This window comes from Odocoileus virginianus, chromosome 23 (genome assembly GCF_023699985.2).
Source record: "Odocoileus virginianus isolate 20LAN1187 ecotype Illinois chromosome 23, Ovbor_1.2, whole genome shotgun sequence".
Taxonomy (NCBI): domain Eukaryota; kingdom Metazoa; phylum Chordata; class Mammalia; order Artiodactyla; family Cervidae; genus Odocoileus; species Odocoileus virginianus.
In genome coordinates, this window is record NC_069696.1 from 7,147,921 (window position 1) to 7,171,343 (window position 23,423).

At 44.7% G+C, this 23,423-nt stretch overlaps 1 protein-coding gene and 1 non-coding gene across 2 annotated transcripts in view; one reads left to right on the plus strand and one right to left on the minus strand.

Annotated features, from left to right (window-relative positions):
• The window catches only part of FAM227A (family with sequence similarity 227 member A), a 51,935-nt gene that overhangs the window by 12,725 nt on the left and 15,787 nt on the right, over window positions 1–23,423 (minus strand). The window contains 7 exon segments of the mRNA XM_070453334.1: window positions 1,348–1,442; window positions 5,809–5,878; window positions 14,098–14,177; window positions 15,300–15,404; window positions 17,408–17,531; window positions 20,300–20,404; window positions 20,923–21,024. Coding sequence (XP_070309435.1) covers window positions 1,348–1,442; window positions 5,809–5,878; window positions 14,098–14,177; window positions 15,300–15,404; window positions 17,408–17,531; window positions 20,300–20,404; window positions 20,923–21,024 — 681 coding nt within the window.
• On the plus strand, window positions 12,404–12,510 carry LOC139030751 (U6 spliceosomal RNA). The gene has a single exon (XR_011483153.1). It is a non-coding gene; the product is annotated as a U6 spliceosomal RNA (small nuclear RNA).

Consider the following 23,423-nt stretch of genomic DNA (forward strand, 5'->3'; position numbering starts at 1 on the left):
CAGCATATGGGATCTTTTTTAGCTGTCGCATGTGGGATTTTTAGTTGCAGCACATGGAATCTAGTTCCCGAACAAGGGACCAGACTTGGACCCCCTGCATTTGGAGGGTGGAGTCTTAGCCACTGGACCACCAGGAAGTCCCTAATCCTATTCATTTTAATTGCTTAATGAGATTTCCTTTATCTATATCAGGTTCTCTCCATCTTGGCACTTAGCCGTTTGGGGCCAGATAATTCTTTGCTGTGGGAGACTGTCCTGGGCACTGTAGGATGCTGAGCGGCATCCTTGGTCTCCATGTAATAGATACAAGTAGTACTCTGCCCCCACACCCAGTTGTGACAACCAGAAATGCCTCCAGACAAGGCCAAATGTCTCCTGGGGGGCAAAACTGCCCCCTGTTGGGAAGCACTACTCTTTAGCAAGATCCCACTGGGATCACAGAAACTTGGAGTCAGAAGGGAACTCATAGATCATTTAGTCCCATAATTCCTAGAGCCCCATCTCCCGGTGAGGGCCATTATGAAATGTGCCATTATGCCATTATGTGCCATTATGTGCCATTATGAAATGGCAACCCAGTACTCCAGTAATCTTGCCTGGGGAATTCCATGGACAGAGGAGCCTGGTGGGCTACAGTCCATAGGGTTGCAAGCAACTTCACACAGATGCACACTTATTTGGCTGTGCTGGGTCTTTGTTTCAGCATGCTCTGAGCATCAATTTCCTCACTAATAAACTAAAGAATAGGAGGAGTAATTGTTTCAAAGGATTGTGACAGTAAAATAAAATATATTGTATGCACAGGTTTAGTATGGTGGTGGTGATGGTTTAGTTGCTAAGTCGTGTCTGACTCCTGTGACCCCATGGATAGTAGCTTGCCAGGCTCCTTTGTCCATGAGATTCTCCAAGCAAGCATACTGGAGTGAGTTGCCATTTCCTTCTCCACAGGTTTAGTATAATGCCTGACACATAGTAAGTGTTCATTACGTGTTAATTATCATCACTACCTCAGATAAACCTCATAAGAACACCAGGACCTATGAATTATTGTCCACGTTTTATAGAGTAGGAAACAGAGGCCCAGGATTCTCTTTCCATTACATCCAGGCTCTTGAGTTTCAAGCAAATAATTTAAATCTGGAGAAATCCAGGCTAAATGCTTACTCAAACTTGTGCCCACTTCAGTCAGTAATTACCTGCAGGAGATTTCCTTACTGTATTAACCGAGTCTACAATCAGAAACACCCCAGTTTTTACTCTGACATTTTCACAGACCCACTTTTCTAGCCAGAACTCCTAGCATCTTTTAAGCCATCTCTACTATGAAGCTTGCAATCATGTGCTCACCTGCTTAGGAAGCATATTCTCAAGTTCTCTTGCTTCTGATATCCTCCTGACTTGTTTTGTGGGTCTCCTCAAAACCAGAGGATGATAGGTATGCTCTGTCAGTACAATATTAACAAAAAATGATCAATAGAATTGTCAGCTATGATGAGAAAAGGAAACAAGAATTTAAATGACTGTGGATTTCTCATCAGACCATTGAGACCAGAGGCTGTGGAACAACATTGAGAAGTACAGAAAGAAAAGAACTGTCAACCCAGAATTCTATATCCAGAAAAAATATTCTTCAAAATTGAAGGTGAAACAGAGACATTCTCGGAAGAAAGAAAAGCAAGAGAACTAAGTGCCAGCAGGCCTGTTTCAAATGGAGGATTTTTTTGGTGGTGGGAGGGGATGTAAGAAGGAAAATGATTCCAGAGGGAAACTTGGAACTTCAGAAATGAAGGAAAAGCAACAGAAACTGTAAATACCTGGTTATCTAGCATAAGTGCAATATATATAGTAAATATAGAATATAAATAATAAATATATAATATATATTGTAAACCTATCTGGTTATATATAGTAAATATAATACTGTACTTTTCTCCTCTTATAGTCTTTAAAACGTGTATGATGATCACTTTGGAATGCTGTATGGCAGTTCCTCAAAATGTTAAACATATGACCCAGCAATTTCACCCTTGGTATACACATATCCAAGAGAAATGAAATATATGTCTACACAAAAAACTTGCACATGAATTTCACAGCAGCATTATTTATAATAGTTACAAAGTGCAAATAACTCAAACAGAAAAAAATAAAATCACTATATCTAAAAAAGTCGTGGAATGCTTAGTGTTCAGAAGAAACTTTACAGCATTTTTCATATTAGAAAAAGGGGTTTCATTTCTACTCAGTTCAAAAATTTTCTAATTTCCAACACTGATGAAAGAAATCAAAGAGGACACAAACAGATGGAGAAATATACCGTGTTCATGGATTGGAAGAATCAATATTGTCAAAATGGCTATACTACCCAAAGCAATCTATAGATTCAGTGCAATCCCTATCAAGCTACCAATGGTATTTTTCACAGAACTAGAAAAAATAATTTCACAATTTGTATGGAAATACAAAAAACCTCAAATAGCCAAAGTAATCTTGAGAAAGAAGAATGGAACTGGAGGAATCAACCTGCCTGACTTCAGACTACACTATAAAGCCACAGTCATCAAAACAGTATGGTACTGGGACAAAGACAGAAATATAGATCAATGGAACAGAATAGAAAGCCCAGAGATAAATCCACGAACCTATGGACACCTTATCTTCGACAAAGGAGGCAAGAATATACAATGGAAAAAAGACAACCTCTTTAACAAGTGGTGCTGGTCAACCACTTGTAAAAGAATGAAACTAGAACACTTTCTAACACCATACACAAAAATAAACTCAAAATGGATTAAAGATCTAAATGTAAGACCAGAAACTATAAAACTCCTAGAGGAGAACATAGGCAAAACACTCTCCGACATAAATCACAGAAGGATCTTCTATGACCCACCTCCCAGAATATTGGAAACAAAAGCAAAGATAAACAAATGGGACCTAATGAAACTTAAAAGCTTTTGCACAACAAAGGAAACTATAAGCAAAGTGAAAAGACAGCCCTCAGATTGGGAGAAAATAATAGCAAATGAAGCAACAGACAAAGGATTAATCTCAAAAATATACAAGCAACTCCTCCAGCTCAACTCCAGAAAAATAAATGACCCAATCAAAAAATGGGCCAAAGAACTAAACAGACATTTCTCCAAAGAAGACATAGAGATGGCAAAAAAACACATGAAAAGATGCTCAACATCACTCATTATCAGAGAAATGCAAATCAAAACCACAATGAGGTACCATTACACGCCAGTCAGGATGGCTGCTATCCAAAAGTCTACAAGCAATAAATGCTGGAGAGGGTGTAGAGAAAAGGGAACCCTCTTACACTGTTGGTGGGAATGCAATCTAGTACAGCTGCTATGGAGAATAGTGTGGAGATTTCTTAAAAAACTGGAATTAGAACTGCCATATGACCTAGCAATACCACTTTTGGGCATACACACTGAGGAAACCAGAACTGAAAGAGACACGTGCACCCCAATGTTCATCACAGCACTGTTTATAATAGCCAGGACATGGAAGCAACCTAGATGCCCATCAGCAGACGAATGGATAAGGAAGCTGTGGTACATATACACCATGGAATATTACTCAGCCATTAAAAAGAATTCAATTGAATCAGTTCTAATGAGATGGATGAAACTGGAGCCCATTATACAGAGTGAAGTAAGCCAGAAAGATAAAGACCAATACAGTATATTAATGCATATATATGGAATTTAGAAAGATGGTAATGATAACCCTATATGCAAAACAGAAAAAGAGACACAGATGTACAGAACAGATTTTGCACTCTGTGGGAGAAGGCGAGGGTGGGATGTTTCGAGAGAACAGTGTCGAAACATGTATATTATCTATGGTGAAACAGATCACCAGCCCAGGCTGGATGCAAGAGACAAGTGCTTGGGCCTGGTGCACTGGGAAGACCCAGAGGAATCAGGTGGACAGGGAGTTGGAAGGGGGGATCGGGATGGGGAATACATGTAAATCCATGGCTGATTCATGTCAATGTATGACAAAAACCACTACAATACTGTAAAGTAATTAGCCTCCAACTAATAAAAATAAATGAAAAAAAAATTTCTAATTTCCTTTCATTCTTCCTCTTTGACTCATAGGTCTACATGAATTGAATATATATGTAGATTTGGGGGACTTGCAAAGTCTCCCACAAATATTTACCTCTATTTGGAACCCCCTCTATACCTCTCAATGAGTGGTCTCCAAGTTTGAGAGGTTTTTTTAATGGTTTTACTGAGATATAATTTACATACCTCTTTGCACCTCCCTTTCTCAATCAAGAAAAAAGATTGCTTAACTTTTCAAATACTGATGACATGTGAAATAATCTAAAATGATACTTAAGACTTTATATTCTAACATAGTTTTCTTAGGTTCTGTATTTGTCTATTTGGCATCCATTAATTACAGGGCCAAACTAATGGCCAAAGTTGTTTACATCTCCCGCATGAACCAGAGGCCATACTCTGAACCACCTTCTTTATCTAACTCTCATAGTTCAGTTTGGTTCAATCACTCAGTCATGTCTGACTCTTTGTGACCCCATGGACTGCAGCACGCCAGGCCTCCCTGTCCATCACCAACTCCCAGAGCTTACTCAAATTCATGTCCATCTAGTCAGTGATGCCATCCAACCATCTCATCCTTTGTCGTCCCCTTCTCCTGCCTTCAATCTTTCCCAGCATCAGGGTCTTTTCCAATGAGTCAGTTCTTCACATTAGGTGGCCAAAGTATTGGAGTTTCAGCTTCAGCATCAATCCTTCCAATGAATATTCAGAACCGATTTCCTTTAAGATGGACTGGTTGGATCTCCTTGCAGTCCAAAGGACTCTCAAGAGTCTCCTCCAACACCACAGTCCAAAAGTGTCAATTCTTAGATGCTCAGCTTTCTTTAAAGTCCAACTCTCATGTCCATACATGACTATTGGAAAACCACAGCTTTGACTAGATGGACTTTTGTTGGCAAAGTAATGTCTCTGCTTTTTAACATGTTGTCTAGGTTGGTCATAGCTTTTCTTCCAAGGAGCAAGCATCTAACTCTCACACCAAGCCAATATTTCTCCTGACTTAAATCGACCCAGTCCAGGTGTCAGACAACTAGGGACAGCCTTTATGCCCTGAAACCCACCAGAATTATTCCATATAGCCAATCTTATGCTGTTTACACTGTCATGTCTGGCCTTTCCCAAGGAAATGCCAATAAAGGCTGTGGCCTATGCCTTCCCCTTACTCCCTTCTGCCTCCTGACAACACTGGAGCTTCCTCCTATGGCCCTGCACGGGAAGCTATGCCTCCCATTTCTAGAACTAAGAATAACGAAGTTTCTTTTAACGGCACTGACCTATGTAGTCACTTAGTCACCTTTGTGTTGGGTTGGCCAAAAGGTTCATTTAGGTTTTTCTGCACCATCTTATAGAAAAACCCAAACGAACTTTTTGACCCACCCAATAAATTAACACCCAGGCACAAATAGGTTTCTAACTCAATAAATTCTGTTTTCTGATGGGGGAGAAGAGCAGTAATCCTATCTTAGGTTTCTTCTTCCAGTGCCGTCAATCTCTCTTCCCCACAGATATCAACACTGCTGAACTCATTATCACAAAAGTGGAACTTAATTAGTGATAACTGAACTGAAAAGACAATTATGGTGTAAAAGACATTTACACCATAAGTGTAAATGAGGACAGCAGATGAGGTTTAAAAAAAAAAAAAAAAACAAGAAACTAGGATTTTGGAGATAATAACTAAATCAAAAGCCTACATTTCCCCTTTGGGTGGTTAATGTACCTTTTGGGCCATACACCGAATTCTTCTGGGCAGAACTGGCTCTCTCATTGGTTGAATTCGTATCACCAGACTCCAGGAGAGAGAAAAAACACACAAAAATCACAGAAGAACAAATTTAGTAAAACTGGTAGTGAGAGGAATACAAAAAGTATACATGCAATTTCTTAGGTGTCTTTCATTGTTCTCAGCAAAAGCACGTAAGGGAGACCTTTCAGGCACAGCTCAACAGCTCAGCCCTCCATCCTGGGGGCATGGGAAAAAGAGATGAAGAAAACACGTGAGCTGGGGCCTGAGGCAGACTGGGGTTCTAGTCTCTGCCCTGTCACAGTGGCCTGTGATCTTGGGCAAGTCAATGAACGTCTTGATTGCCTTGGTTTCCTCACAGGGTTCTTAAGGGGATTAAGTCAGCTAATGAATGCAAAGCGCAGTTGTTGCTCATGGCTGAAGTGCTCTGCAGACAGTGCATGGTTGTTTATGAAATCGCTCACCACCCCTCCTTCAGAAGACATTTCACTGAGCAACTACTCATGTGTCTTGCGCTGAGCCAAACCTGAAACCTAGTCCCTGCTGAGAGGAGCTACAAGTCTAGCAGGGACGATAATAGGAAATCACAATTACGCTAAGGTAATTGGAAAGTACCACATATTTGTTACAGAGGTAATATAACTCAGGATTAGGTTTGCACATGAGTGACAGAGACTTGAAATTAATAGTGGTTCAAACTAGGTAGCAATGTCTCTCCCATATAACAATCTGAAGGTAGGCAATTTAGGGTTTATACATTATTTCTCCTGTGATAAATCTTAGGGATTCTGACTTCTTCCAGCTCTGTTCCACTTTTCCTAAGATAGGACCTTCGTTCTTAGGGTCCAAGGTGGCAACTAGAGCTCCAGTCATCACATTCACATTCCAAACAGCAGAATAGAGAAAAGGACAAAGAGATGAAGGAATCTTCCTTTTTTCTAGGAAGACTCCCAGAAACTGCCACATGGCACATCTATTTCTATCTCATTAACTGGATCTTAGCCACATGGCTACACACAGAGGGAAGGAAGGCAAGGAAATGTAACCTTTTCTTTATAGGTTCTCTCTCTTTTTAAAAAATTATGTTATGTCTGTTATGTATTTGACTGCACCTGTTTTTAGTTGCAGCATGCGGGATCTTTAGTTCCTGCATGTGGGATCTAGTTTCCTGACCAGGGATTGAAACCCGGCTCCCCTGCATTGGGAATGCAGAGTTTCAGCCACTGGACCACCCAGGAAGTCTCTCTCTTTCCTACAGGGGGAGGAAACAACAAATATTGGGAAACAGCTGATAATCTGTCACAAGCGGTACTAGCAGAGTATTCTAGGAAGCCCCAGTGGGAACACTTGATTCTGTTTGGGGCAGAGCTGGAGGGCTTCCAAGGAGAGAAGACACTTTCGTTCTGTCTTTAAAGATGAGTAGGAGTTTGGCAGTCTTAAACAGATGGCCCACCGAGTGGCAGACAAGCAACCCTCCAGCCTCAACAATCATCACTTTGCTTTTACATAAATATGATATTTGAATGGGAAGAAGAAAGCTGAAAGGACCTCCCATCCACCATGCAGCTGGTTGTCTAACAGCAGCTGATTTTCACAGCGTTGAAGTGGTTACTCAGAGCTGTTAGAAAAAAGACACTCCCAGAGCTCAGTGAAGCATCACACTCATTGATTACAGACTTCAGAGAGCTTTGTCATGGAGCAGAGAATAGTCACAAGGAGATGGACTTGGCTGAAGGCATTAGACCTCCGCATTTGTTGGAGAGGCAGTAGGATGATGCAGAAAGAGCTCAGAATGACAGCTTTCTATGTCAGCTGAAGTTAGTCATGTGGCCTGGGGCAAGTTTTCACCAGTTTCAGTCTATTTCTCCTTTTGTCAGATAAAAATAATAATGACCTACCATGCAGGGATGCTAGGATAGGATACACACAAAGAAAATTTGCACATGGTGGACTCTCCAAATTATTTTCCCACCCACTCTCATGTGTTGTGATCAGCAACTTCCGCTCTGAGCATGTGAGGCACTGTTGTTGGGATGGGGGCGTAAATTAAGACTCTTCTGGGACCCCCTTCCCACCGCAGCACAGTGGAGATGAGACCGTTCCACCATGTCACCCTGCCACTCAGATTCTGCACACTGAAGGCTTAGCTGTGATGGAGGTAGACCAGCTTTTGAGCCACTGTGACAATCTGGGGATGCCCAGAAATGTCTGCGAGGGATGTGGGCTTGGCAGATCTGGCATCAGCAGGTACAGGAATGAGCTTCAGGAATTTGGGTCATTATTGTTAAATGACCTGTATGTACCTCTGCTCTGGAACTTGAGGAAATTCTGGTTAAAATGAGAAAACATTCTGACAGGACATGGCTAGACAACAATTTATGGGACAGCACCTCTCCCTGGATTGAATCTTTAAGAATTAGTACCAATCGTGGGCTTCCCTGGTGGTCCAGTGGATACGAATCTGCCTGCCAATGCAAGGGCCTCGGATTCGATCCCTGGTCCAGGAAGAACCCACATGCCGCAGAGCAGCTACACCCGTGCGCCACAGCTGTTAAACCTGCCCTCCGGAGCCTGGGAGCCGCAACTACTGAAGCACTTGAGCCCGGAGCCCGTGCTCCACAACAAGAGGGGGCCCAGTTCGCAGCAATCAGAGAAAGCCTGTGAGCAACAGAAACCCAGGGCAGCCAAAGAAAAAATTAATTAATTTAAAAAACACCAGCCATGATGCCCATTTCACAAACAAGAACACAGAGGCTCAGATTTGCTCTAGAACTGATAAAGTTATCTACCTGATAGACGACCTTACCTAGACGAAAACTTAGCTCTTCTGAACCAAGCCTAGTATATGTCTTCCCTCCTTGGCCTATGGCTCCACGGTGGTCACTCACTCGTAGTTTCCATATTTTGTCCCAAATACATAAAAACTTGGGCAGAAATTGTTTTTTGCTGTAACCCTGGCCTCTCCTTCAGTCAAGCCTAGTATGTTTCACTATCTATGTGACATCTCCATTTGCACCTCTCACAGGCATCTTAAAGTTAACAAGTTCAAAACTGAACTCTTGATAGTCTCCTACCCCAGACCCTACACTTTCCATCTCACAAACCCCACACACCGTTCAGCTGCTTAAGCCACACACTGGGACACATCCTTGACTCCTCCCTTTCCTTCTTATCCACCCAACTCCCAAAGCCATCCATTAGCACGTCCTGAAAGATCAATATCTCCAAAACACACTCTAGGCCTCTCTGCTTCTTGCATCCTGCTGTCACTGCCTCTTCCTTGACAGTGAAAGTGAAAGTCGATCAGTTGTGTCCGACTCTTTGCAACCCCATGGACTAGTCCATGGAATTCTCCAGGCCAGAATACTGGAGTGGGTAGCCTTTCCCATCTCCAGGGGATCTTCCCAACCCAGGGATCACACGCAGGTTTCCCACATTGCAGGTGGATTCTTGACCAGCGGAGCCACAGGGAAGCCCGTGGACAACTACAAAATCCTCTTAACTGGTGTCCTGTCTCCTCCCTTCATTATATTCTCCATCTTCAGAAGACAGTGTGATCTTTTAAAAACAGAAATCAGATGTCACTTCCCGATTTCAGTGCACTCCTGCAGCACTGAAATTATATCCATACACCATACTGTGGCCGAGCCAGCACTGCAGGAGATCGCTCCTGCTGCTTCTCCAGGATTGATTCCTGCCCCTCTTCCACACTCACACTGGGTTACAGGATCACTGGTCTTCTCTCTGTGCCCTGAATATATCACCCTCCACCTTGTGTTTCAGGGCCTTGGCACATGCTGTTCCCATTTCCTGGAAGGTTCTTTCATTCACTTTTCTAATGGCTGACTCCTCGTCCTTTGGTTTTCAACTCAAATGGCACATCCTGGAGGTGTTATTTGTCACACGTTCTCAATGTACTCCATGGTGGCTCAGATGATAAAGAATCTGCCTGCAATGTGGGAGACCTGGGTTTGACCCCTGGGTCGGGATGATCTCCTGCAGAAGGGAATGGCAACCCACTCCAGTATTCATGCCAGAGAATTCCATGGACAGAGAAGCCTGGTGGGCTACCATCCATGGGGTCACAAAGAGTTAACTGGACACGACTGAGTCACTAACACTTTCATTTTTTTTCCTCCAAGTACACGAGACCCAGGGCCCAAGGTGAGTGAAAGACTTCAGCTGCTCTCCCAGCTTCTTCTGTGGCTGAGCGCAGACATTTTAACTAGGCTCTCGTCCTCAGATGCAATGCACCTGCCTGAGACTTTAAGGTGGAAATGGGCAACGTGAGGAAGTGAGGAACCAAGGAGACTCTGGCTTCTGGAGAGACTGTAACGGGAGCAACTGGCTTTTCAAGGAAACAAGAGTGGAGCTTGGAGCATTAGTCCCCACTACTATCGGTTGGTGCCTGCCATTCTTGGTGGCATGGCCTCTGAAACTAGTGCCCTGGCCCATCCTGGGGAACCGCGTACCACTAATACTGTTTATTATACTCTTCCTGTTTAAAGCAACTGGATTAGCTTCCACCGTTTGCAAATAAGAACTATGATGATGACTCCTCCTTACAAAGGTCTTATTTAACTATTCTCCCATATTTATTAAGTGAACAAGTGATTCAGTCTCTAATAGGTAGGAGCCCTTATTTATAGCCAAGCCTCACAGGGGAAGCCAGATACATAGTTAGATGCTTTTTTATTCCCACTCTGCAAATTCACAATATGAAGCTGGAGTAGGGCAGACCACAGGGTAAGACTTAAAACCTGCTGCTCGGCCGTTCAACTGTGGACTCCCAGACAGATTGCTGCCACTGAAAAGCACATTTTGAACACAGCCAACTATCTCCCCGAGCAGATGGGAAAGCGTGTCTGCTAAAAACAAGAGAGAAGCTCTGTCCCCACTGTGGAATTCGATGACTCCCTCCATTCTGGTTTGCCCAGTGAAACTTCAGCTGCTTTTAAGGTTGGAAAGCTTTTGATTATTTCTATTTCTGAGGCAGAAAATGGACTCTCTTAGCTGGGTTTCTGAAATAACTGTCGGAAGATTTTATGTATTCCAGTACAAAGAAAATACATTTGCTTGACACAGTTGTGACAGGCAGTGCAAAAACACTGAATAATATTTTGTTCTCAGTCTGGGAGTGACAGCTGTCCCGCCACAGTGCCTGTTCTGTCTTACTTCTGGAGGCTGACATTTATACCATGCGTGCATGCTCAGTTGTACTCCTTGTGACTCTTTGCGACCCCATAGACTGTAGCCTGCCAGGCTCCTCTGTCTATGGAAATTTCCAGGCAAGAATACTGGAGTGGGTTGTATTTCCTACTTCAGGGGATCTTCCCAACTCAGGGATTGAACCTGTCTCCTGTGTCTCCCACATCGGCAGGCAGATTCTTTACCACTGAGCCACCTGGGAAGCCTCCTGATATTTATAGAGCAGTGAGACCTGGGTTGGATCCCTGGGTTGGGAAGATTCCCTGGAGGAGAGCATGGCAACCCACTCCAGTATTCTTGCCTGGAGAATCCCCATGAACAGAGGAGTCTAGCAGGCTACAGTCCATGGGGTCGCAAAGAGTCAGACACAGCTGAGTGACTAAACACATTCTATGCTAAGCAGAGGGTTGAGTTTACATAGACGACATCCTCTGTGAAGTCAAGAGATAATTGTTGAGTATCTTCTTTGTGCTGTCTATTCCAGGAGCTTGAGATAGAATAGGGATAAAGGAAAAGAGGTCCTGTTCTCATAGAGTTTATATTCTAATACGGGGAGACAGATACTAAACAACATATAAATCCTGCAGGAAGAATAGCAGGGGGCTTCCCTGGCAGTCCAGTGGTTAAGACTGCATTTCCAATGCAGGAGGTGAGAGTTTGATCCCTACTGAGGAACTAGGGATCCCACATGCCATGCAGACAAGAAAAAAAGAAAAAGAATAGCAGAGCATGATATGTACCGTATGGGGAATCATAGGCAATATGATAACAGAGTGATTGGGGGGCCAGGGACACCGCTAAGGTAATGACAGAAAACTGGAATCTGAAGGGCAAGAAGGAGTCAGCCCTTTCCCTCAGGAACCCTGAGGGAAGCACGTTCCAGGTAAAGGTGACGGCTGGTGACCCAATTGGACACAGGCCTGGAGTGTCCCAGAGGCAGAAGGAAGTGCAGCGAGGAAACGGAAGTGAGGAGGCAGGAGAGAGAGGTGGAGGTGGCTGAATTCTGCAGAGCAATGCAGGCTGGGTTCAGCGGACTGGGGGCACTGGAGAAGCTGGTGCTGTTTAAGCCAGGAACAACCTCAGCCAGTGTGTGTCTGAAAAAGTCACTCTGGTCACTGTGTGGAGAGCAGCTGGGGCTAAGAGTGAAAGAACAGCGCTCAGGAAGAGGCTACAGCCACGGGCCAGGAGAGGGGTGTCGCGCGGGCTGGGAGTCAGGGCTCCTCTCCCCAGGCCCCTGCTTTGCTAAGCTGAGGGCCTCCTGGGAAGGCTAACAGGGCAGTTGGACAGACCAGATGAGTCCTGAGCGTGGCCAGGGTACGGAGGGAGATTTGGGCATTACTGGCATACGGGAAGCCAGCAGACCGTGCTCGCTTCGGCAGCATGTACACTGAAGTTGGAACAATACAGAGAAGCTAAGCATGGGCCCTGCGCAAGGATGACATGCAAATTCATGAAGCATTCCATATTTTTCAGACATAAAGAACAGACTTTTGGACTCAGTGGGAGAAAAAGAGGGTGGGTGGGATGATTTGAGAGAATAGATAGCATTGAAACATATACATCACCATATGTAAAATAGATTGCCAGTGGGAGTTTGACATATGACGCAGGGCAACCAAAGCTGGTGCTCTGTGACAGCCTGAAGGAAGGGTGAGGAGGGAGGAGGGTGTTCAGGATGGAAGGGACACATGAATGCCTATGGCCGCTTCATATTGATCTATGGCAAAAACCATCACAGTATAGTAAAGTAATTATCATCCAATTAAAATAAATAATTGCATTAAAAAAAAAAGAAAGCCACCAGACCAGACGAAATCACCCGGAAAGGATATCTAGATAGAGGCAGAAGGGGCCAGGACAGAGCTGACTGATGAGATGGGGAGCTAGCAAGAAAAACAAGAGGAAGGGCAGCCAGCCGGAAAGGAAGACACTCAAAAAGTCTGATAACAAAGAAGCAAAGCTAAAAGAAAAAAGGATTTCAAGGAGATGAGAGCAACCAGCCATATGAAACAGACCAGAAGAGGGAACAGACTGGGGGCCAGACCAAGTTGGCCAGAGCAGGTGCAGAGAGCACAGCGGGCAGGAACCATGGGGTGGCTGAGGAAGAGATGCGGGGGCAGACGAGGCTTTCAAGAAATTCTGTGGGACAAGCAGCAAGAAACAGGGGTGCAGAGACAAAGTGGGTTTTCTCTGTAAAGGCAAGAGATGCCAGAGGACTGTTCAACGACGGGAGCGAACCAACAGACCACGGTGAGGGGGGTCGGGGTGGGGCTGAGCGGGGAACGATGCTGCAAAAAAGACGGTGCCGAGTGCAGGAGTGGAAGCTGTGGGCTGAGGTCCAAGCACAACGGCGAGGGCCCTTCCTCCTAGACAGCAGACTGCGAGGGTAGAGACGGGGGCGGGTGGCCTCGGGGCAGGCAGGCAGGCGACGGGCAAGGGCCTTCCTACTGACTGCTGCTGCTGCTTTTTTTTTTTCTATTTTTCTGGTTAGGCCTTGTGGTAGGCATGCAGGATCTTAGTTCCAGGGATTGAACGCCTGCCCCTTCTGAGGCCTGGAAGGCTGAGAGGGAGGATGGTGTTTAGGGTCGTTGAGGACAGGATAATGTAGTTAGATTTGTGTTTTGAAAAACTCGCAGGGGTATTAGAGCCTGAGGCAGACAGGAGCCTCCTGCAGTAGTGAAGAGAGCTCAAACTGGGGTGTTGGAAGTGGAAGGCAGAGAGGTGGTGGCACCCGGCACTACATAGGAGGAGAGGGGGCAAAGAGGTGTCGGGAGGATGTCCAGGCTATAGGATGAGATGAGGCTCACCAGGGAGGAGAAGATATAAAGATATGTGTGCTGCAGCCTACACTGGAAGATGACTTCCTTTCCTTTCTCCTCCCAATCCTGGCACTTCCCGCTGCCCTTTAGCGTCCCCACTCATCCCTGCAGACCTGAGGACCCAGATCCAGGGCCCCTCCCTGAGGTGATGGGGCAAGGAGTGCATAGATGCACAACCAGCCAGAAGTCACTGAAGTTAGGGGGCTCTAAGGGGTCTGGGTGTGGGCCTCACACTTACGTGATGACAGCAGGTCCTCCTGTTCTGAGTGGCCTTCCAGACGGAGTACTTCCTAGCAGTGAGGAAAGATATGCCTCTTCCTAGGGAAGAGGGAAAAAAGTAGTTTGTCAGTTCCGTCTTGTCTTGAGGGTGACACCAGAGCGGGAGCTCTGAGACAGCCCCCTGCCTGGAGGCTATGAAAGTGAGAGGGTCACTCAGTCAGGTCCGACTCCTGTGACCCCATGGACTGTAGCCCGCCAGGCTCCTCTGACCATGGGATTCTCCAGGCAAGAATACTGGAGTGAGTAGCCATTCCCTTCTCCAGGGATCTTCCCCCCCCACCCAGGGATTGAATCCTGGCCTCACTCATTGCAGGCAGATCCTTCCTGAGCCATCAGGGAAGCCCTGGAGGCGACAACAACAGGGAGAGGACTGGCATCAGGCAGCCCAGGGCCTCTCTGTCATTCTACCTGCTGGGTGACCTCGGGCAAATTACCTCACGTGCCTGATCCTGTGAAAGGGTGTGAATACTAACTACTTCAAAGGGCTGATGAGCCAATTAAAGGAAATAATGTCTGCAGAGGGTAAACAGGGCAAGCACTCAACTCACAAGAAAAAAAATGCATTGGCTTTAAAAGACAAAAACTCAGAACCTTGCAAATTTGAAATGAACAAATCTTGAACTAAACACTTAAAAGAGTAACAACCTATCAAACTCTTAAGGTGTTAAATTTAATATTCATTGAAATGTCATTAAATGTGAAGACAATTTCCAGGTTAGATTTTTTTTTTTCTTTTTACTTTGAAATTCCTGGGTGTCCACGATGTCTGCTGGAGGCGAGTTTAGGGTACGTGAGAGTGAGCCTTGAAAGAGAACCAGGTCGGAGGATTTCAATATCAAGGTCCCTCCCTGCCCAGACTAGGGGCTTCCCAGGTGGCGCTAGCGGTAAAGAACCTGCCTGCCAAGGCAGGTTAGACATAACAGACAACAGCTCGATCCCTGGGTCAGGAAAATCCCTTGGAGAAGGAAATGGCAACCCACTCCAGTATTCTTGCCTGGAGAATCCCATAGACAGAGAAGCTTGGAGGGCTACAGTCCATGGGGTCGCACAGAGTTGGACACAACTGAAGCGACTTAGCACAGCACAGCAGCTGCCTGGACTAGGTGGGAGCTGGATGTGGCAGCGGGCACTGGGGATGGTAGTCCCTAGCTGGTACCTTACCCTTCAGTCTTCTTCTCTGCAACATTAATTCTTCTCTCCGGAACCTCTCTGGATCCAGTTTTGAGTAGTCCCAGCTGTTATAGCTGTGTGGGCAAGGATATATACCTAAGAAGGAGTTAACAGTGATCATGAAAACTGCTGCAGAAGAGGACAGGAGGCAGGAAACAGACGAGTGAGGCCCCTGAGATACCCCTACTGGTCCTGGGGGGACTGGGCTTCCAGCATGAGCCCAACCCCATGCTGGCCTTATAGCCTGGCATGAGCCACTTCCTCTCCGTGAGACTGGTTTCTTCATTTGGAGAATGGAGATGTGAGGCCAACCCTGCCCTCCTGACAGTGTGAGGATCAGATCACACCACAGACGTGTGAACCTGCCACGTGCTATGTAGGTGTGAAGGCACTGTCATTGTTTTTCCTGTCTATCTCCTTTGCTCTTATTGGAACTCCTTGAAGGCAGGGGCTGGGTCTGACTCATCTCTGCACCTCCGGGGCTTAGTTTTGGACCTGGCACACGATAAACAGACACTTAGTAAAGCTTCGTTCAACATATTATTATACTTTGTTCAATACCAGAAATGGCTTTGCCAGAAATGGCTTTGCCTGAAATGTCGAATGGTGATGCTTAGGGGGCTGATACCTTTCTTTTAAGGAAACCATATGTTTCAGGGTCTTGATTTCTTGGAGTCTGAATTCTCAGACAGTACAGAAATTCCACTATCTCCTTCAGTTCTTTGATTTAGGAAGGAAAAGCCCAAAGATTACTTAAAAAAATTCGAGCCCTTATACTAAGCTCTGGTCTCCACTGGACAAAGTAAGCAGACAGGAGGCTTATTACTGGGGGTCAACTGGGGAAGGAGGCACAGCCTTGAACAAAATAGGGAATAGGAAGAAAGACCAGAAAGGACAGAGTCAGAATGGGAGGTGAGACAGTGTAGTGGTCAAAGACTTAGCTTCATAGTGGCAGGGCCTGGATCTGAATGCCAGGTCTCAATGCTGCACGTGTTAAAAGGACTGGGAATTATGTGAGGTGAAGGATGTGTTAACTAATCTGCTTGTGGTAAAAACTTCACAACATATACATGCATCAAATCTTCACACTGTTCACCTTAGACTTCCACAATGTCATATGTCAATTATATCTCAATTAAGCTGGGGGAAATTTTTTTCCCTGACACGAATGACTCAGGGGGCCTAGACTACTTATAAAACAATGTAGCTGATGCTAATCATCTGCTTCCCTGGAATTTTGGTACATGATAGACAGAGGTGCCTATATGAGCAGCCACCAATAAAAACCTTGGGCACTGTTTCTCTAATGGCTGTCTGGGCAGAACCATCACACAAGTGTGGCTACATGTTCATTGCTTCAGGATGAGGGGCTCTGCATCAATGGGAGGAGGAAGCCTGCATGTGAATTCCTTCAAACTCTGCCTGTCTGTCCCCTTAGGATCTGGTTATATATCCTCACTCCATTGCAATAAATCTTAACTATAAATACAACTGTATGCTGACATCTGTGAGTTCGACCACATCTCCTGATGTGGAAGTGATCCTCAACACAGGAGGAAATGTAAAAAGTGCTTACTTAGCACAGCACTCAGTCCACCGGGGACATCTCAGCTTTCAATGATTTTAGAAGATACCTGGGTTGAGATAGGGCGAGTGAGGAAGGAGACTGAAAAATAGTTGAAAAGCAAACATCAAACTAGCACTGTGGTGCGCTGCAGGGAGAGAGAGAGACACAACCCTTGGTCACGTGGGGACACACTGGGGGTGGAAGGTAGGACTGTCTGGCCAGCACATGGCAGGGGGTTCCTGGGTCCACCCACCTATAGCACATGGTTAACTGGCAGGACTGTGCTGAAACCTGCTCCCTGCAGATGCAGCCAGGGACAAAGGGGGACGAGGACTGTCTCAGACTGCTTGAGGAAGCAGGCTCATGGGTACTCCTTGGGCTCTAACTGCACACTTTACTTTCCTGATTGTCAAGGAGAGAAAAGGACAACTGCCTCAATGAGGAGGTGTGATGGCAAACAGGAAGCTACCTAGGCTAGGGTGGAAGACGTGTATCTGGAATGGCTTTCCCCGAGCAAGCAGCCCCCTCTCACCTGAAATCCACAGGCTCATCGTGTTACAGATGTCAGACTTGAACTCGTGTGTGTTGAACCAGGACTGAGGGAAGCAGCAGCAGAAGCTGGTGTACAGGGCTTTACTTAGAAGCGATGGCAACCTCTAGGGGGCAAGCGGAGCCCAGGGAAGTGTTCTGGACATTTCCACACCCGGAAAAGAGCCCCTGACTTCAGAAAGGACCTGTGATAAAATGCTCTACCTGACACTGTGCTACCTTCCTGATCACATGCTTAGCATGCGTGCTAAGTTGCTTCAGTCGTGTCTGACTCTCTGCGAGCCCATGGACTGTAGCCCGCCAGGCTCCTCTGTCCATGGGATTCTACAGGCAAAATACTGGAATGGGTTGCCTTGCCCTCCTCCAAAGGATCTTCCCAAGCAAGGGATCAAATCCACATCTCTTACATCTCCTGCATTGGAAAGCGGGTTCTTTACCACTAGTGCCACTTGGGAAGTCCCACGAGGGGAGTGATTTCCATCTGCAGTTGCCACATATCTAGGTGGACCCCTTATCCTATGTGGGGGCCACACCTCAAACATCGTGCTGTGTTGGCCAGCAAACTTCCTCTCCTCCACTTCCTCTGCACATGGTCTGTGGCTCAGCCCTTTCTACCATCTGGTCAAAGAGTAGCTCAAAGATGACAAGCACATTTGACATACCCATCTTGCTCCATCCCAGAGGTAATATTAAGTCTTACTTACTGAGTTTTTTCACATGCACAAGGGGTACTGCTCTTTCTTTTCAGCTATGCTTAGGCTCAAATTATATGTCTAGATCTAGCTTTATTCATGTAACATCATAACATAAATACTTCCCCAGGTTATTATAAACTCTTTGGAATGTTTTTTTCAAAAGTGGCCTTCATAATATTTTGTGAGTGGCCATTTCAAAATTTACTTAAACATGACAATATCTTGATAAATGATCCAAAAAATGTCCCCAAAAATCATATTGTCATGTTTCTAAGACTTTGCATTACAAATTATGCACAGTAATTACATTTATTTATGAAGTTAGCTCAGTGTCTGGCATATATTAGGCAGTTAAAAACTTGTTGAATGCATGAATGAAAGCAGCTTTTATTATTTATTAGGTTATGACTTGCATTAGATGTTATGATAATAGCAATCATAGCAGCTATTATATATTCGTCACCCATCAAGTGCTGGGTGATACGTCACATGTCTTACAAACACAATCTCATTTAATCCTTAGGACAACTTGGTGGAGAGGCATTATTAATATTATCCCCATTTTATGGATGATGAAACTGAGACACAGACAGCCTAAGTGACTTGTTAAACAGACGCTTTATCAGTATAAGTGCCTTTCAGCACGTCTGTATCAATTCACTTTCCACTCAGACTGTCCAAGGGAAATCCCTATATCCTTCATAATCCTGGGAGTGACACTTTTTAATCTATGCAATCTAGCAGGTAAAAAGGGGAATCGAATGATTATTGTTTTAATTTATATTTTTGATTGTTGTCGAAGATGAACTTTTTTCCCATTTGTATTTCTTCCCTAGTGAATTTCTGGTTTATGTACTTTGTCCATTGGTCCATTTTTCCTACTGATTTGTAAGACTTTATGTTGTGTGGCATATATGCTACCAGTATGTTAGCATAATTTCTCATTTGCCTCTTTGCAATAATTTAAAGAATTTACATAGTTAAATCATTCTTTTATGGTTATTCCCTTGGGGTCATATTTAGAAAGTCCTTCCCCATCCTCAAATCCTCAAATCATATAAATGCTCACTTATATTTTCTTCTAGCAACCCTTTTAGTGTATACACACACACACATATATACATGCTGTTGTTCAGTCACTAAGTCATGTCCAACTCTTTGTGGCCCCATGGACTGTAGTCTACCAGTCTCCTCTGTCCATGGGATTACCCAGGCAAAAATATTGGAGTGACTTGACATTTCCTTCTCCAGAGGATCTTCCCGACCTGGGGATTGAAACCATGTCTTCTGCTTGGCAGGTGGATTCTTTAACACTGAGCCACCTGAGAAGACCATATATACATACACACACATATAAAAAGTATATATGTATATTCATAATTTTGAAATTACATATTTAAATGCTACAGAAATAAACAAAATAGAGAAGGAAGTTTCTTCTAACCTCATTCCCTGAGTTTTCCTGGGTCAGGAAGATCCCCTGGAGAAGGGAATGGCAACCCACTCCAATATTCTTGGCTAGAGAATCCCATGGACTGAGGGGTCTGGTGGGTGACAGTCCATGGGGTCAAAAACAGTCAGATACAACTGAGCAACTAACACTTTCACTTTCATTCCCTAGAGATGAACATGGCTATGAGTTCGGCAAATATTTTTCCAGACTTTTTTTTCCCACTCATAGGCACACATACATATACATATACATGGAGTTGTATACGTTGCTTTGTTTTTCACTTAAAATATATCATTATATCTTCCCAATCGGTATACATAGAGCTACCTTATTTTTTGTAACTGCTGCCTTACAAGTCAGTATATGAAACTAGGCTTCCCAGGTGGCTCAGTGGGTAAAGAATCTGCCTGCAATGCAGGAGATGCAGGAGACGTGGGTTCAATCCCTGAGATGGGAAGATTCCCCTAGAGGAGAGCATGGCAATCCACGCCAGTATTCTTGCCTGGAGAATCCCAAGGACAGAGGGGCCTGGCGGGCTACAGTCCATAGAATTGCAAAGAGACAGACTCGACTGAAGCAACTTAGCATGGAGCAGGCATGCATATGAAGATACCACAACTTAGTAATTACTTTCTTATGGAAAAAATGTTAAGGGCATTAACTTGGCACGAGCAGTGAATAGCTATCTAACATGATTTGTTTTTCCTAAATAGTGGTTGATGCTCACTTTTAAGAGAGCCTCTTCATAGTGGGTCCTGGATTCACAAAACAAAAGAAAAGCATAGTTCTGGGCTATCCGGTCAAACAGCTTGCTCTGGATGTCCTTCTTTGGCTACCAGGAATACAAATAGAGAAGGAATGACAAGAATTACTTGTTGAAACAGTCAAGGGCTGAGAACCTTAACTAAGTGTTTCTCTTATTTTTAGGAATCTTACTTACAAGGTATTTAATCTCATATTATTTGTGAAATACTATACTAATTTGCTTTAGGATCTACAGAACATGTACAGAGAGGCAGGCTGTTGAGAAAAGCACCCTAAAGTCTGAGCCAGGAGGTCCTGACTTTGCTCTCTGCCCTGCCCTTGACCAGCCACGTGACAGGGGCCAGTTCCTAAAGCTCAGGGTTGCTGCAGGCATGGTGCAATGTTTCCAGCCCAAGATGTCTGGAGAAGGCATGGGTGGGGAAGGATGAGGGTGACAGATGAGGCGTGGTCCATGGGTGGTCTGTGGAATCAGAGGGGCTGATAGCCCATGTTAAAGAGGCTGGGTTTTCTTTTTTTTTTAAAGAGGCTGGGGTTTGTCCCACAGAAAAATAAGCAAGGAAGAGAAGCAACCAGATTTGTATTTACCTGGTATCTTTCATGAAAGATCCACCAGAAGCTATCCAGCCATATAGCTCTTAGAGAAGGGGAAGAGAGAAACTTCTCTAATTCTCTACCTGAACAGAAATACTGGAAAAGAAACACAATTCATGTTATTATTGCTTATTTATTTGTTCTTTGAAATTTACCTGGTGCTACAGCCAGATTCATAATCATCTCCACTCAAACCCTTCCTTTCCACTCACGCACATTCCGTGGCTTGTTATTGTTATTAATCACACCATTTCCCCACCAATCATCTTTGGGGTCAACATACTTTGGGGTCAACTTAGAAAAAACCAAAAACCTAGAGCCTGTTATACAGAGTGAAGTAAGCCAGAAAGAGAAAAACAAATATCATATATTAATACGTATATATGGAATCTAGAAAAATGGTATTGATGAACCTATTTGCAGGGCAGGAATAGAGACACAGACGTAGAGAACAGACGTGTGGATACAGAGGGGTAGGGAGAAGAAGGCACGAACTGAGAGAGTAGCATTGACATCTGTACACTCCCGTGTGTAAAATCGGTAGTGGGAAGCTGCTGTATAATACAGGGGGCTCAGCTCGGTGCTCTGTGACAACCTGAAGGGGATGTGGGGGGGGCGGGGAGGCTCAAGAAGGAGGGTAACATTTGCCATGGATCTCGCGCTGGCCCATGCCATTCATTCCTTATCTCACTTTTTTACCATCTATCTCTGTGGTTGCTGCTGAATGATGAAACTGTTATCCCCAATTTATAGAAGAGGGAAGTGAGGGTTGAAAGGTTAGAATTCTTGCCTAAGCTTATACAGACAGGGAGGCTTAAAAGCAGGCAGCCTAGGTCTTCCCTGGTGCTTCCAATAGAGGGGCGCGGGTTCAATCCCTGGTTGGGTAACTAAGAATCCCACATGCCACATATCGCGGCCAAAAAAAAAAAAAAAAAGAAAAGCAAAAAGCAGGCAGCCTGGCCCAGAGAGACTGCACAGGCTGCCTCTCCTCCTACCACTTGGAGGAACAGGGTGTGTCCTGGATGCACAGGGAAAGAATTCTTGGCTGGCCCTTCAAGCCTACAGAAGCTGAAGGAACAGTGCCTAAGCAAGCCACCCTTGGTAGCAAAGAGTGCTCTGAGCCCTGCTCCTGGTTTTGTCCTCTCTGCCATTTCTCACGTCTCCTTGGAGAGGCAGGACAGTCAGAGCGGTGGAGAGCACAGACACCGCGGATTCTCACCCAGCTCTTACACTAATTAGCTGCAGGGTTCTGACCAATGGTACTGAATCTGTCTGTGCTCATCTGGGAAATGGAGATGGAGATGACAGTCCTGACCTCCAGAACGGCTGTGAGGGTTCAATGAGTGAACTCATGGTCTAGGTGTGACCACCGGGTTCTCTGAGCCAGAGACAAGGCTGGCGACTGAGGGCAGACGGAGGGGATGGAGGAGAAGATTTGAGGAGGCAAGTAAATTTGGCATGGCCCCCGAGCAGGATGGAAGAAGGTCCTTTTAAAGGCAGGGCACACAAAAAGAAAAAAAGAAAACAACAACAACAACAACAAAAAGGCAGGGCACAAATCTGTCTTGGGTTTCCTGGGAGCCAAAGAAAAGCAGGAACCAGCATCAGATATAAGACTAAAAGCATTCCAGGAAACGCAGTTTTTCTTGGGATTAAGGTCTAAGGAAAACATTTCCCAGGGGACCTGAGAAATGGGACATCAGTTAGCACAGCAGTCACCATCCTGGGGGCACCCACACAGCACGTGGAATGAGAGTTCAGGTTCCAGAGAGGGCCAGTGGGCCTGTCAGGGGTACAAGGATGGGGAGAAGGTGGCACAGGAACAGTGGATCCATGGAACACACCATCCATTTTCCATGTCTTTCTTCCTCTTTTAAATTTCAGAAAAAGGAGGAAGAAAAAACTACAATCTCGTATACCTGAAACTAACACAACATTGTAAATCAACTACTTATCACTCAGAGAATGCTGGTGATATCTCTGAATGGTTTCACCCCAGATTTTCCTGTGGGCTGACATAATAACATTGTACTGCAGAGTTTTACGTACTGATGGTTTTCATTTAATGTCATTTAACATCATAGCATAGTATGTTAAAATACACTCTCTATAAATACTCATTAGAGTGGCAAACGAAAACGACTGCACTGTTGTTCACTGTTGATTTATAAACCAAAAATGACTGCACTGTTGTTCTATCATTAAACTTTTCTAATAACATTGATAATAAAACAATCATTTTTTGAGAAATTATGCCTTACTATGTGCTGTGTTGTGTGCTTATGTACATTATTTAATTTTACAGTAATACTTCAAGGTAGAGGCTACTGTTATTGCTATTTACAGAAGAATAAATGAGAGCACAGAGAGGTACTTAATCGCCAGGATGTACTGCCTTCCACATCCTTGTTATCACAAAAACCATGTAGTGAACATCTTTTTTACACTGTCCTGAAGAGAATGGGATGCTGTGAGTGCCTGCTGCCCCTTCACCT